This window comes from Mesocricetus auratus, unplaced genomic scaffold (assembly GCF_017639785.1).
Source record: "Mesocricetus auratus isolate SY011 unplaced genomic scaffold, BCM_Maur_2.0 Super-Scaffold_100676, whole genome shotgun sequence".
Taxonomy (NCBI): Eukaryota; Metazoa; Chordata; class Mammalia; order Rodentia; family Cricetidae; genus Mesocricetus; species Mesocricetus auratus.
Genome location: NW_024429266.1, coordinates 104,409,677 through 104,422,743, shown reverse-complemented (window position 1 = coordinate 104,422,743; position 13,067 = coordinate 104,409,677). Strand labels below are relative to the sequence as shown.

Here is a 13,067-nt window from a genome sequence, read left to right as displayed (position 1 = left end):
CACATGGCAGACATAGTTTACAGTTTTCTATAAACAAATCCACTTCCCTTTAGCACTCCATTCAAAAGCTATAGTCAAATATCCATTCTTGAGGAGTCATGAATGTATTAATAACTATTTGACATGTCAGTGGAAGCACTCTGCTCACCTAAGCAAACAGACTCGAATGGCTTAGATGCAAGAGTATGACAAGATGGAGAGTAATTTACAATATGTGGCAAATGTCACTGTAAATATTTACTCAATATCCTCCTTGCCCTTCTAGATAAATGCTGAATGGCAGTACTACCTTCTCAGTTCATGAATCACTTGGAGCAAAAACTTCCTAAGGTTCCCCTGAATGTGATGTTTGAAACATTGTATCCTCCTCATGGATGCTGATTCTGATTTTAATCAAGGATGAATCAAAGACATTCATGTGTGTACTAATTTATTTCTACATACATAATCTTACATCATTTTACAACACAGTACTAATTTCATTTGATATACCATACAGATGGATCATATTTTGCCTTGTTGTTTTATATGCATATGTTATGTGTAAGAAATGAAATTTTAATATTGTAATTCTCTTATCACTTTTGTCACTAAGAACCATGAATTCAAAATTCAATACCTGGCTTTGAAACACAATTGTAAATATGAATACATAACATATTTTATCTTCTTGCCGGGCGTTGGTGGTGCACGCCTTCAATCACAGCACTCTTTAGGCAGAGGCAGGCGGATCTCTGTGAGTTCGCCTGGTCTACAGAGCTAGTTCCAGGACAGCCTCCAAAACAATACAGAGAAACCTTATCTCGAAAAACAAAAAAAACCATATTTTATCTTCTTTATGTATAGAAATATCTCAAATGTAAAACATTGTAAGACTTTAAAATTTCCAAAGTAAAAAATTTCAGGTGTCAGTTAAAGATTAAATATTTAAATGATTTTTTCTCTTAGGCATGTGAATTTTGAATACATCTATGATCTGTAATTACTGGGACTTCTAATAAAACAACAGAGCACCTAGCCTGTACTGTTGTTGGGAGTATGGCCTTAAGTTATACCAGCAATGTGCTCACTAGCCCACGTTCATCTCCAGTGCTCAACACATACAAAAATATGTTAGGCTTCATCATGACATGCATCCAAAAACCTGAAACCATGAACTACATACAGAAGGGTTAGAGATCTCCCTCACTACAGATAAAACTGCCAAGGAAAACAGAGACAGAAGGAAATCTGTGGGTTCTGAGGATCGTGGCATCAAAAACAACAACCCTCAAGAATGAGGAAGTAACTAGGCATGCATAATCGGGTGACAATGAGACATATAAGAGGTTACTATGAGACCCAGTGTCGCTGTGGCTGCAGTGGAGAAAGTGCATTGCCATTGGAAGAGGTACCTGACAGGTTTCTGAGGGACCAGGAAGTTCTCTGTTTAATCTGCCTGTTGCTTGTGAGACATCCATTTACCATCCTGTATTTATTTGGGGTATTTTTGCCATTTCTTTTTAGAATACAGTAGGCGTTGGGGAGATAAGCCTAAGGAAAAAAAGAATTTGGCTGTACAAGTCCGATGAGTTTAGCCCCAGAAGTCACATCAGTCCAGAACAGTGGCACACATCTGTGATTCTTTCACTTCTGACAGAAAAATGTGGGGCAGAGACTAGAAATTTCCTGGAACTGGAAGGTCAGTTGGACTGGACTACACAATACATCTCAGAAACAAGAGAGACCCACCTCCGCATGGTAGAAGGGGAGATCCATCTCCTAAAAGATGTCTTGTGATATCCACATGTGTCATAGATAGGGTTCTATGGCTGCATTGAAACACCGTGTCTAGGATCAAGTTAAGAAGGAAAGGGTTTATTTGGCTTATATCTATATCACTGTTCATCACTGAAGGAGGTCAGGACAAGACTCACACAGGCAGGAAACTGAAGGTGGGAGCTGATGAGAGCACATGGAGGCTGCTTCTTAATGGCTCACTCCCCACACCTTGTTCAGCCTGCTTTCTTGTATAACCTAGGATGCCAAGCTAAGAGATGGCCACACCCACAGTGAGCTGAGCACTCTTCTATCAACCAATAGTTAGGAAAATGTTCTACAGTCTTGCCTACAGAATGATCATATGGAGAATTTTTTTGAAATGTGGCTCTGTCATATCTAATAGGTCTATCTTGTGTCAGGTTGACATAAAGTTGGCCAGCACAACAATAATAACTGATCTAGAACACTAGCCTTATTCTCAGGACATGCTCTGATGATCCATCCTTCTCCTGCCAACCTGTAACCTACTTTTTGCAACAGTGCACAAAATTTTGGGCACTGCAATCTGTTGTAAGCAGTGTTATATATGTGCCCATATCACACACACACACACACACACACACACACACACACACACACGTGCGCATTTACATTCACCCAATACATATAGTGTTTTAATTTCCTTTTCTGAATCTCGATTAGAAAATCTCAATACAATAAGCCACCCATTTCATGGAAGTGAAAAATCACTAAAAATGTTCTATTATGAAGCAAAGGATAATATTTAAAGTTGAAAAAGCGGGAACATCCAGAAACAATTTTAAAGAGAAAAAAGTAGTGAAGCATGCTATATTTTAGAGAAACATGTCACATCAGAGTTTTAAAAAATACTGCAATAGAGCTACGTAAGCACCGGGGTGTGGTTGACAGAGCAGAAATTTGCACAGTGATGAAAAATAGGCAGGAATAGGATGGACCATCAGAGCATGTCCTGAGAACATGACAATTGTTCTAGTTCAGTTTTTACTGTGATAAAAGTAAAAAAAGCCTATTTGGGGAAGAGAAGGGTTTATTCACCTCACATGTTACAGTCCTTCATCAAGGGAAGCCAAGTCAAGAACCCAAAGCAAGGACTTTAAACCACAGCTCCCTGTTCTGCTCAGCTACCTTTATGGACCAGTCGCAATGAGTCAGGATGGCACTACCTGCAGATGACTGAGCCCTCATTCCTAAGCTACCAATCAAAAAAATGTCAAAGAACCATTCCTGGAAGTCAGACTGATGGTGTCAGTTCCTCAACAATATGTCAAGTAGACAGCCAAGATTTGCCATCACAGCAAGTCATAAAGGGGAAAGCATAAACCTCAACTATCATATATAAAATTGAACCTTCATGAACAGAACTTGATTTCCCTAGCTAACATTCAAGTGTAGGAATAAGAATCTAAAAGGATTTGTGTTGTAAAATAAAACTGTTTAAAATAATGAGTGACAATAAGCCCAAGCCACAAAGGAAAAGTTGGTAAAGTTGACTTCTTCAAGCCCCTTTTAGAGTATAGCATGGACAATGGAGTGACTGTTGGCTGTCAGTATCTTTGACATCCAAGCAGTGTTTTGTATCAAAAACCTAACCCTTACTACAGAGACTCAAATACAAGCCTGAGTCATCAACTGCATTCCAGAGCTTGTGTTCTAAAGAAAGGGAGGAGTGCATTCTACCATGCTTTGGGGAAGGCTGTATCCCATTTTCAGAGCTGTAGATGTGGCACATTTCTCAGTCAGCACCAGACACATTGTGCAATATCAGTGTTCTTAGTGACACACTGCAGTGTCTGCACTCCTGATGGTAGTGTCTGTGATGAGCTCTGCTGTTTGATTTGGCTCTGGATTATGATTTGTTTCCAGGTGCTGCCACCTTCAAATCTTGATTCTCTGATGCTTAGAGAAACTTCAAATCCTAGTAACTGTTGTTTACAAGGAAAAACCCTCAGCAGTCTATCATGGGCACTCCTGTTTTAAGAGGGAGTTTTGGCTTTAAGGGTGTTTTTTGTCTTTTTTACTTTTGTTTTTCCTTTTAAGGATGAATGGAATGAGGAAGAAGTTGTCTGGAGGAGTTCAGGTCCAAATTCATACAGCCAAGAAAACCTACTCTTCCTGACAGGTCCAGTGTGTGTTAGACCTTTCTTCCTTGTTCTTTTAAGAACAGCTATTTCCCCCTCTTGGACCCCTTTCTGCCATAGTTACTACCAGGCACATCATAATTACTGGAATTTCAAATCTCCAATAGTATAGAAAGACTGGGTTTTTTGTTTGTCTGTGTGTGTGTGTGAGAGAGAGAGAGAGAGAGAAAGAGAGAGAATTTGTAGCTGATCCCCCTCCTACCAAGTAACCAGAGACTGACATTTCATCCTATTAGAGCCATCAATGGCCACGAAGAACCTACTAAATATAATCATGACCCTGAGATCTACAGCTGATTCAGAAGTATCTTTTGATTATTGTCATTCCTTCCTTTCACTCTCTAAGGGGGCCCTTTGCTCGAGACTATTGGTAAAGAGGGGAGCACAACTGTGGCGGCTATTGGTTGTCAACATGACTATATCAATCTAACTAAAACCAAAAAATAGAGGACACACCTGTAAGTGACATCTACTTAATTTGAAGATGATCTATTTCTAGTCTGAACCTTTGAGGGGGGAATCACACCTTTAATATGGATGTTTAATCCAAATATCTAGACCATGCCTTCTGTTCAAAGCCTATATAAGGACATGGAAGAAGGAAACTTTTCCTCTTTGCCTGCTTGTCTTGCTAGCACATCCTGTTCTTCACTGGCATTACAGCCTACTTCTTTAGGATTCTAGCATGTACTAAGGACCAGTTGAGACATTCAGCAATGTGGATTGAGCAACCACTTGATTCTTGAACTTTCCATTCATAGCCAGGCATTGTTATATAGGCTGAATGACAGCCTGGAAGTCATTTTAATAAATCCCCTTTATATACAGAGAGATTCATTTTATACCTTTCGTTACTCTGGAGAGCCTGACTGGTACACCAGGCATGTAGAGGAGACCTTCTAGAGCAGTTTGTTCTCAGCTATGTTAGAAATGCCAGTGGCCGTCTTCCCTTAACCTGTGCTTCAAGTGATGCTTTGGTGTTGGCCTTCTTGGTTCCTATAACATCTCAGCAATGAAAGTCCCAAATCTCTCAAATGGAACCCACAGTAACATAATTAAAAGAGTGTATCAAAATGGAGAGATTTCAGGGTAAGTAAGGATTGGGAAGCCAGATGTCTTAGGTTTTGTGCTTCATATCTGGTCATTTCCTACCCACATGAAATCACAGGACAATTTGTCAGAGATTTTTTCTCTCCTTCACCCGTGTGAGTACCAGGGAAGGAACTCAGGCCTGCTGGCCTGACAGCAGATACCTTTACTCTCTGAGCCATCTCTCTGGCTGATCATCTCATGTATGGAATTGAATAAGCTTTGTATCTATGTTGATGTTCTTTGTGCATATATGTCCTTTATTCATACAGAGTAGATTCTGTTCTCCCTGTTTTGACAGTACCAGGTGGGGACCCACACAATTAATCCCCACACACATTACCTCTCTTACTCAGTGCTAGGCTCAGAAGTCAGATCCAGTCCATAGGAGCTTCACAAGAATGAAGCAGTCATCTGGAACATACCCTTCCCCAGAATACTCTTGAGATCTACTGTGGTAAAAAACCAGCATCAACCATCCCACCCCCTAGACTTACACATACAAGCTCGCCATCAGAGACATGCAGATTTTATGCAGCCTCCATCCACTCTGGCTAGTCTGAAGCTTCTTCCCAATCACCAAGGAATCCTAAACACACCTCCACCACCAGGAGGGTCTTCTCACTCTGGATTTCATCAGAAGGCCTTAATCTGCACTGTCATCCAGGATGAGATCTGAGAGGTTTGCTGTAACCTTGACAGTCAGTGATACTGGAGTAGGATGTTGAACCCATTATGGTTGAACCCAAAACCTCTATGGACACTTGGCATCCTAAGACAATTAGCCTACCTATATCATGTATTTATCCCTTGGCCTCATAAAATTGCTCTCATTGGTTGATCATGACTTGGTCCAACAAACACAGCACACATGATTAGTTGGACAAAACTCATGGAGATGATGGCTCCTCCTTTTGAATGTTTGTTTTTCTCCCAAAAGACCAGCAGAGCAGCTAAAAGCCTCTTTTACTCCAGGTTCAGGTGAAATCTGATGCTCTCTTCTGGCCTTTCTTTGATTTATATGCATGTAGTGTATAGGCCTTAAGCATGCAAAACACCCATACATATAACTACAAGAAACGAATCTTTTGAAAATGCACAAACAAGTATTTAAGGCTAATCACACACAAAAAAAATAAACAATGCCTAAATTATCTTGGAATTCATTCTGTCTGCTGTGTTGTTATCACTGATGGTATATTTCAAGGAAAGCAGAGACAGGTAGTTCTGGTTTTCCTAATTTCCTAATTTGTTGATTCTCTGTTGGTTTCACATCATCATGCATCCCAATCCCACTCTTCCCCCTACTCGTTCCATTGTATCTGCTCTCTGCCCTTCTTACCTCTCCAGTAAACAAAACAAAATTTAATAGAAAAGCCAAATCAAAAATCAAAAAGAAACAAAAGTCTTGGCAAGGAATCTGTACTGTGTTCCAGTGAGTCACACAGCATACACTTTAGTCTATACATCTTTTCTTGTAAACGTTCCAGGCCTCTGGCTTCTATTACATTATCAATAACTGACACTCATTGGGACTCCTCTTGGATATCCAATTGATGCCTTGTGTCATGAAGATCCTGAAGCTTTGGGTTTGCAGATCCCAGCTCTTCACAGGCTCCAGCAGTTCAGAGATGAAGATGTTAGGGAGGGATGACTCATAGTCCTGGTTCGGGGCCTGAGTGGAAGCTGGATGAGTTAGTCTGCCATATTTCCCTCGTCTCCACCACTGGGGTGAGCTTTCCAGCACTGCACTAGTTAGCTCACCCAATGCATCAAGTAGAAGGAGGGGCCAATTCTGCTGATCTCAAACTCTCACATCTGGCTCATACACACTCAGACCACATAGGGCCAGCTCTACTGTCTTGCCCAGTTGAGTTGCCAGGAGCACTCTCCCAATTGCTGCAGTTGTTGAGATCTTCCTAGTTCTACAGCCAGTGAAGGGTGAGCTTAACTCTGTGCATCCCCATCCTGTCTTCAGTGGTAACAGGAGCCACTGACATCAACACAGACAGAGGCTCTGACAGTGCAATAGATCCAGACATGACCTTTGACTGCAGCCTAGGCCCAGAGGACACTATGGCCCCTGTCAGCAACATAGACCACTAAGATCTGTATTGTCTCATCAGAAGCACATCTGTTGGAGACTAACATGGTACTACATGGTGGCCCAAATCTCTATTTATGTGTGTTTCCTGGTTGGCAACACAGGTCATGGACATTTGCTACATGGACCCAGACATGGTCCTAGACCATGGATATCACCATGACCCTGGTTAGGAATGTATGTCACTGAGATCAGCAAGGAAGCAACAGCATGCTCCAGGAGGGTCTAGGTGTGACCCCGATTACAGGTATCTGCAATGTCTGATGGTGCATCAGTGCAGACCCTGGCTTCACTGCTGGTCCTTGGATCCAGACTTAGTTCTTGGCAACAGTCCTGACTCAGATATCGCTATGGTCCTGGGTAGCAGCACAGCACTCTTAAGACACATGCCTCAGTGGGAACATATCCCTGATGTGGGAGGTGCTTCTGTGTGTTGCAAATATGTGTTGCTTTTCTTGGTTAATGAATAAAGCGGTTTTAGTCAATTGACAGGCAGGATTTAGCAAGGTGGGAATTCCAAAGAAAGAGGCATGGAAAAGAAAGACAAAGAACAGACACTATGTAGAGACCAAAAAGGTGGGTTACGTGGTCATTCTCTGGTATGACAAGGCCACGTGGAGATGCACAGATTAATAGTTAAGATATTGGTCTTAAGAATGAAATCTCTTTGTCTGGAACAACTTAACATCAGCAGAGTCTTCCATGACAGATTTCCCATCACATAGGGAAGGCTAAGGACTCTGTCAGCTTGCCAAAGCCATCAACATTGAACTGACAGAAAAAAAAACTTAGTCACCAGTACCCCTACCCTCCATGGTGTGGTACACCTCACGGGGACCTCCTGCTGTTGAATGTCAGAGTTCTCAGCAATTCTTGTCTCAGGTTTAGTGTATCTCAACTTGTTTTAGATGCTTTATTTTCTTCAGGAGAACTGAGTCAACAGACACTTGGATCTGATTAGGGGTGGACCACCTAGAGGTGACTTGGTATTTGACACATTGATGAATTCACAGCTACAAGGGGTGTCTTCTGAGGAGGAGGCCTTGATCCTAGGGTGGAGAACTCTGCGTGATGAAGATGTCTGTTGCTTCTTTGTCTCCTCAGTTTTCCCTCAAGAGATGCTATCAGGGAAGGAAAGGCAGTCAGACCCAGAGCAGCCTGGCCGGGCCACAGGCTACACAAAATCAGGGCTTAGAGCAATCCTGACCAAAGAAATTTGTCTTAAGAGTTAAGAATTGACAGTCTCTTTTTTATTACTAAAAATGGTCATTTTATTGAATAGAGGATTAAACAGAGCACAATATAAACAGTAAATAGCCTTAGCAAAATAGCAAAACAAGAACAAAAGAGCTAATGAATTCAAAGCCTCAAAGCATAACAAAGAAAATGAAAAATCATCAAGTAAGCAAAACCCAACAAAAAATTAAGCTGAACAGATTGCTTAATTAAAAAACTAACTTAATCTTTCTACATATTTTATAGCACAGATCTATAGCTGTGGCTGGCCTTGGAAACATGGCTGGATTGCAGTCGCTAATTGTAAAAAATCTTTTCAAAGTTAGTATAGCCATGTCTCCTTGGAGATTTGCAGGGTGTCTTCTGAGGAGGAGGCCTTGATGGACAATGCCATGAGTCTAAGTTGTTGGTGGCTTCTTTGACCTCTCAGTTCTCTCTGGAGCTGTGTGAGAAGGAAAGGCAATCAGTCCCAGAAGCATCCTGGTTGGGGCATAGACTAGACAAAACCAGGGGCCATTCACACAGAGGAAGACAAAGTCAAGAGTCTCCACCCGCCATGAATGCCATGGTTGCAGGGGTCAGGAGGCAAAAGTGGCTCCCTTGCCTGTGACACTTAGTGCTCCTGCTGCAGCAGCTCTGTCCGCCGGAGGCTGTCTTCCTGGGCTGTGACATGTTCCAGCTTGGATTGGAGATTTTCTGAACTAGAGGAAGGAGGCAGTTAGGGACAGGCCTGGTGGGGACTTGCATTGTCAGCTATTGAGTCTGAACCAGCTCTGTCCAGCTGGACAGTAGAGCATGACCTTTCTTTCAGCTGAGGGCTTTTCCTGAATTCCCCCAGGGAGAAGGGTCAGAGTGCACCTGGGCCTGAATTTTTTTTCTCAGCTTTTAAAAACTGCTGGAAGTTGAACTGAGAAGTACACTGCTGGACACGAGAAGAACAGCACATTTCTCCAGTTGTCCAGATAGACTACTTTGAAAAAAATAACACTGTAGCATGTCTGAAACAATTCAGGACAGACATGCATGACCAGGTGAATGTGAGCAACCTGGAAAACTGAATGTAGATCCTCTAGGGGAGCCTACACAACACTACAGTTTAGAGTCTGATTGTTCCTACAGCACAGAAACCTGCCTGGGTTCAAATCCTCAACCACTAAATCTTCTTATGACCAGAAAAATGTTTTCACAGGAAACAGGTGCACACTGCAGAGAGCCTGTAATCAGCAAGAGAGAGCTGCATGCAGATCTGCACAAAGGTAGGGACTTCTCTCTAATGTAATATTCAGTAAGTAAAGTAAAGTGACAGGAGCACATACTGTCCTCCACAATTAATGCTCCCCCTGAGAGGTTTAGGACTACATATGAAGATTTGTGGGGAGACACAGCTGGAAATGTGCTAAGAAAATACCAGACAGCTCAGAAGGGAATAAGGAGCACACAATCCCCAGAAACTCTAAGAGTTTCCTTGTGAAGTTCTTGTTGACTAGGCCAGCACAATACCCTGAGGTGTTCTTTCCCAGGCTGTGGCTGAGAGCCTTCCAGATAGCAAGAATCCCCAAAAGGACTGAATCCAGGTACCGGGGCACACATGGTTTTAACTGTTCCTCCCAGCTTGGCTCCTACCTCATCTCAGAGATGTTGACTTGATCCTGCAACTTTTCTGCCAAGTCCCTTTGCTGGGTGAGCATCTCCTTCTGCTTCAGCAGGCTCTTCAGTCTTTCATCCATGTTGACTTCCTCCTGTTCATTATAAGACTGTGCTCTCAGTGGAGGGTTGCACACCCATAAACTCATAAGGAAATGTATGCACACACACAAGCACGTTGTAATGCAGTAACATGTTTAGGATTCCAGTTAATGCTTATATAAGGAGCACTCACTAGGGATACAACTGGAAGATTAACTTTAGTTGGATGATATGAGAACACAGTGGCCATGAGACAGCTCAGTCATTGAAGTGGCTATTGTGGACATTTAATGCACAGACAGGTGGACCTCTGTTGTCCTGTCCTGTTAGCCAACCACATTTAGGAAGTTCCCCAGGCTGTGCAGTGTAGGACCACTGGGTGGTAGTCACCAGATCACTGGTATTGTTCACTGCTTCCAAAGTGAACAATTTCCTCCATAAGGAGCTCCCTTTACCTCAGGTTGCCTCACTTTGGGCCCAAAGTGCAGGAAACTAGAAAATCTCCACAATCAGGATCCAAAAGAAGCAATTCCTCCCTGAAAGGTTGTTTGAATAACAAGTGGCTGACTAAGTCAGGACAAATGACTGCACCTATTAATGCTGAACAACATTCCATAGAAAGGTTCAACCACACTTTACTTTTTCACTCATCGATGATAGACATCTGCAGTGTTTCTACTTCAAGACTACTTTGAGGAATGCTGATACAACCATGATATCCCCTGGCTTCTCTGTGGACACCTACTTCATGTTCTGGAATCACTGAGCCACCTGGGGATTTCAGTTCAACTTTCTGAAGACTCTCATGTGGCTTCTCACTGTATTGTACCATTTAATACCACCAGCAACGTCTGAGGTCCTCATTTCTCCCAACCCTCCATGAGGCTGATTTTAACTCAGAGTAAACATCTTTGAAGAAAAGCAGCTACAGAGTGCTGCAGACACAGCACATGGTGAGTGTTTTAGACCATCATGAGCATCAGTAGGATGCACTGAGACAGCCCCATTCTCACACCACAGCATGGCTGGGGGACTCCTGCTGTACTGCGGTGCAGCTGGGAGCACATTGCAAGTCAGAATCTCTTAAGGAATGAAATCCTGGATTTGTCACATTGGCCTCCTCCTAAATTTCATGTACCATACTTTGGTTTGCTCCAAGAATTTCCTTGGATATTAATATTTTTGTCTACAAAATACCTGAAAACCATGAGTTACAGCAGTTTTTCTCTCCTTTGTACTGGGGAACTAGATTGACATGCCTATAGATGACTAGCAGCATACAATATTTGTTTGATTCAAAGTATGTGGGCACAGTACTTACTCAGTGTATTGGTCTCCATCATCATTAAAGTTGTTCCCAGAGTAAGTGAACATACAAATGTCCAGAAATACACACAGGATTTTACAAATACACACACACACACATATCCAGGAAACATGGGCACACACACCTCCCCCACCAAACTCCCCCACATGTGGTCACATACACATACACAAAAGATCAATACTGCGCAGGCAATAGCCAGCTTTCACACTCACACACACCCCCAGAGGGGTTCACACATACATACACGCACAGATGCACAGAAATGCACATCACAGCACACACACACTATTGAACCTAGAATGTCCAGGGAGAGGACTGCTGCAGGGGAGTAGTGGGTTCTCTCTGCTTCCTACAAGGCTCTTAGCCTCAGGCAGGCTCTGCTACCCTGGCTGCACTTACTTTTCCTTCTGTGAACTTTATCCCTCCTGGCACTCACTGATCTCACAGGTTCCAGGTTAGCCCATCATAGTCTCTTCACTAAACCACCACAGAAGGCCTTGGCAGCTCAAGGGAAGGAAAGTTACCCATGGTCAACACTCAGGAAGGTTTCAATTGGTTACACTGCAGATAATATGAATTCATCCCTAATGTCATTCAGAAGGAGCTCGGTGATGTCAGCTACAGTGCTTTTTTGGAATGCAGTACTATGCAAAACTATGAGAAGGAATCTGTCCAAAGGCACAGCCATGCACAAGACATAATCAGCAACACAAAGTCAGCAAGGAGATGCACCGTGGATTTCATGTTGTGAGGCAAAGAGAAAAGCCAGGCATTTGTTGTGGTGTTCCCTCTGTGAAGTGAAAGGAAAGAAGTCTACTTTTCATTTTTAAAATATCTGTATTGTTTGATGACTTTTGTTATTTATTAAAAATGCATTAATATCAAACAATAAAAATAAATAAATGACAGAGAACCTACTACATCCTTCCTCTCTTTCTGAGGAAACAACACAGAAGATACACCTAGGAGGACAGGAGACCCAAAGAGTGTTGGGCATCCAGAAAGACAAGACAGAAATTTTCAGATTCTCTGAAAGACCTGAGCTTAGGGGAATACAGGAGTGAAGAAGACAGGACATCACCGGATTTCATTATGTGGCCTGCAGACATACCCACCATTGTACTCTTTTACACATGGCTGCACTGGTCACACACAGACCACAGAAATCAGAAGTGAGCAGAAAAAAGGGAAGAAGACTTTATGGTGAGTGAGCAGTTGTCAAAGTCCTCCCACATCTATGGTCATCCAGTCAGCTCCAGACTGGAAGCTCCAGAATGGGAGAAATGGCCACCAAGGTCACAGAAAAGGGCTGACAAGGTGTCAGTCAACCTTCTGTCAGTGTGAAGCACAAGGTTGGCAAAAGAAAGAGAACATTCTGGGTGGTGGAGCACAGGTCTTTAATCCCAGCACTTGGTAGGCAGAAACAGGGATCTCTATGAGTTCCAAGCCAGCCTAGTCTACAGAGTGAGTTCCAGGACAGTCTTCAAAGCTACAGAAAAACCCTGTCTCGAAAAAAAAAACAAAAATGGGAAGAGAACACAATGAGATGCCGGAAAAAAGGACCACATGGCACCCAGAAATTTGACATATAGAATCACACTCTTAGCATTGGCACTGGGCTCTCATGCTTGAGAGCTCTCTGCCAATCATCCAGTTTCTTAACAGAGGATAACTCTCCAGAGAA

The 13,067-nt window shown here is 42.6% G+C and overlaps 1 protein-coding gene across 2 annotated transcripts in view; it reads right to left on the bottom strand.

Annotated features, from left to right (window-relative positions):
- Positions 1-8,405: 8,405 nt before the first annotated feature.
- Positions 8,406-13,067, bottom strand: part of LOC101832228 (disks large homolog 5-like) — a 25,225-nt gene continuing 20,563 nt past the window's right edge. For both annotated transcript variants that reach the window (XM_040738043.1, XM_040738042.1), the window contains 3 exons: positions 9,994-10,109; positions 8,975-9,071; positions 8,406-8,812 (listed from right to left, as the gene is read on the bottom strand). In XM_040738043.1, the coding sequence (XP_040593977.1) occupies positions 8,984-9,071; positions 9,994-10,109 (204 nt within the window). In that variant the 3' untranslated portion in view covers positions 8,406-8,812; positions 8,975-8,983. The remainder of the gene's footprint in view (positions 8,813-8,974; positions 9,072-9,993; positions 10,110-13,067) is intronic.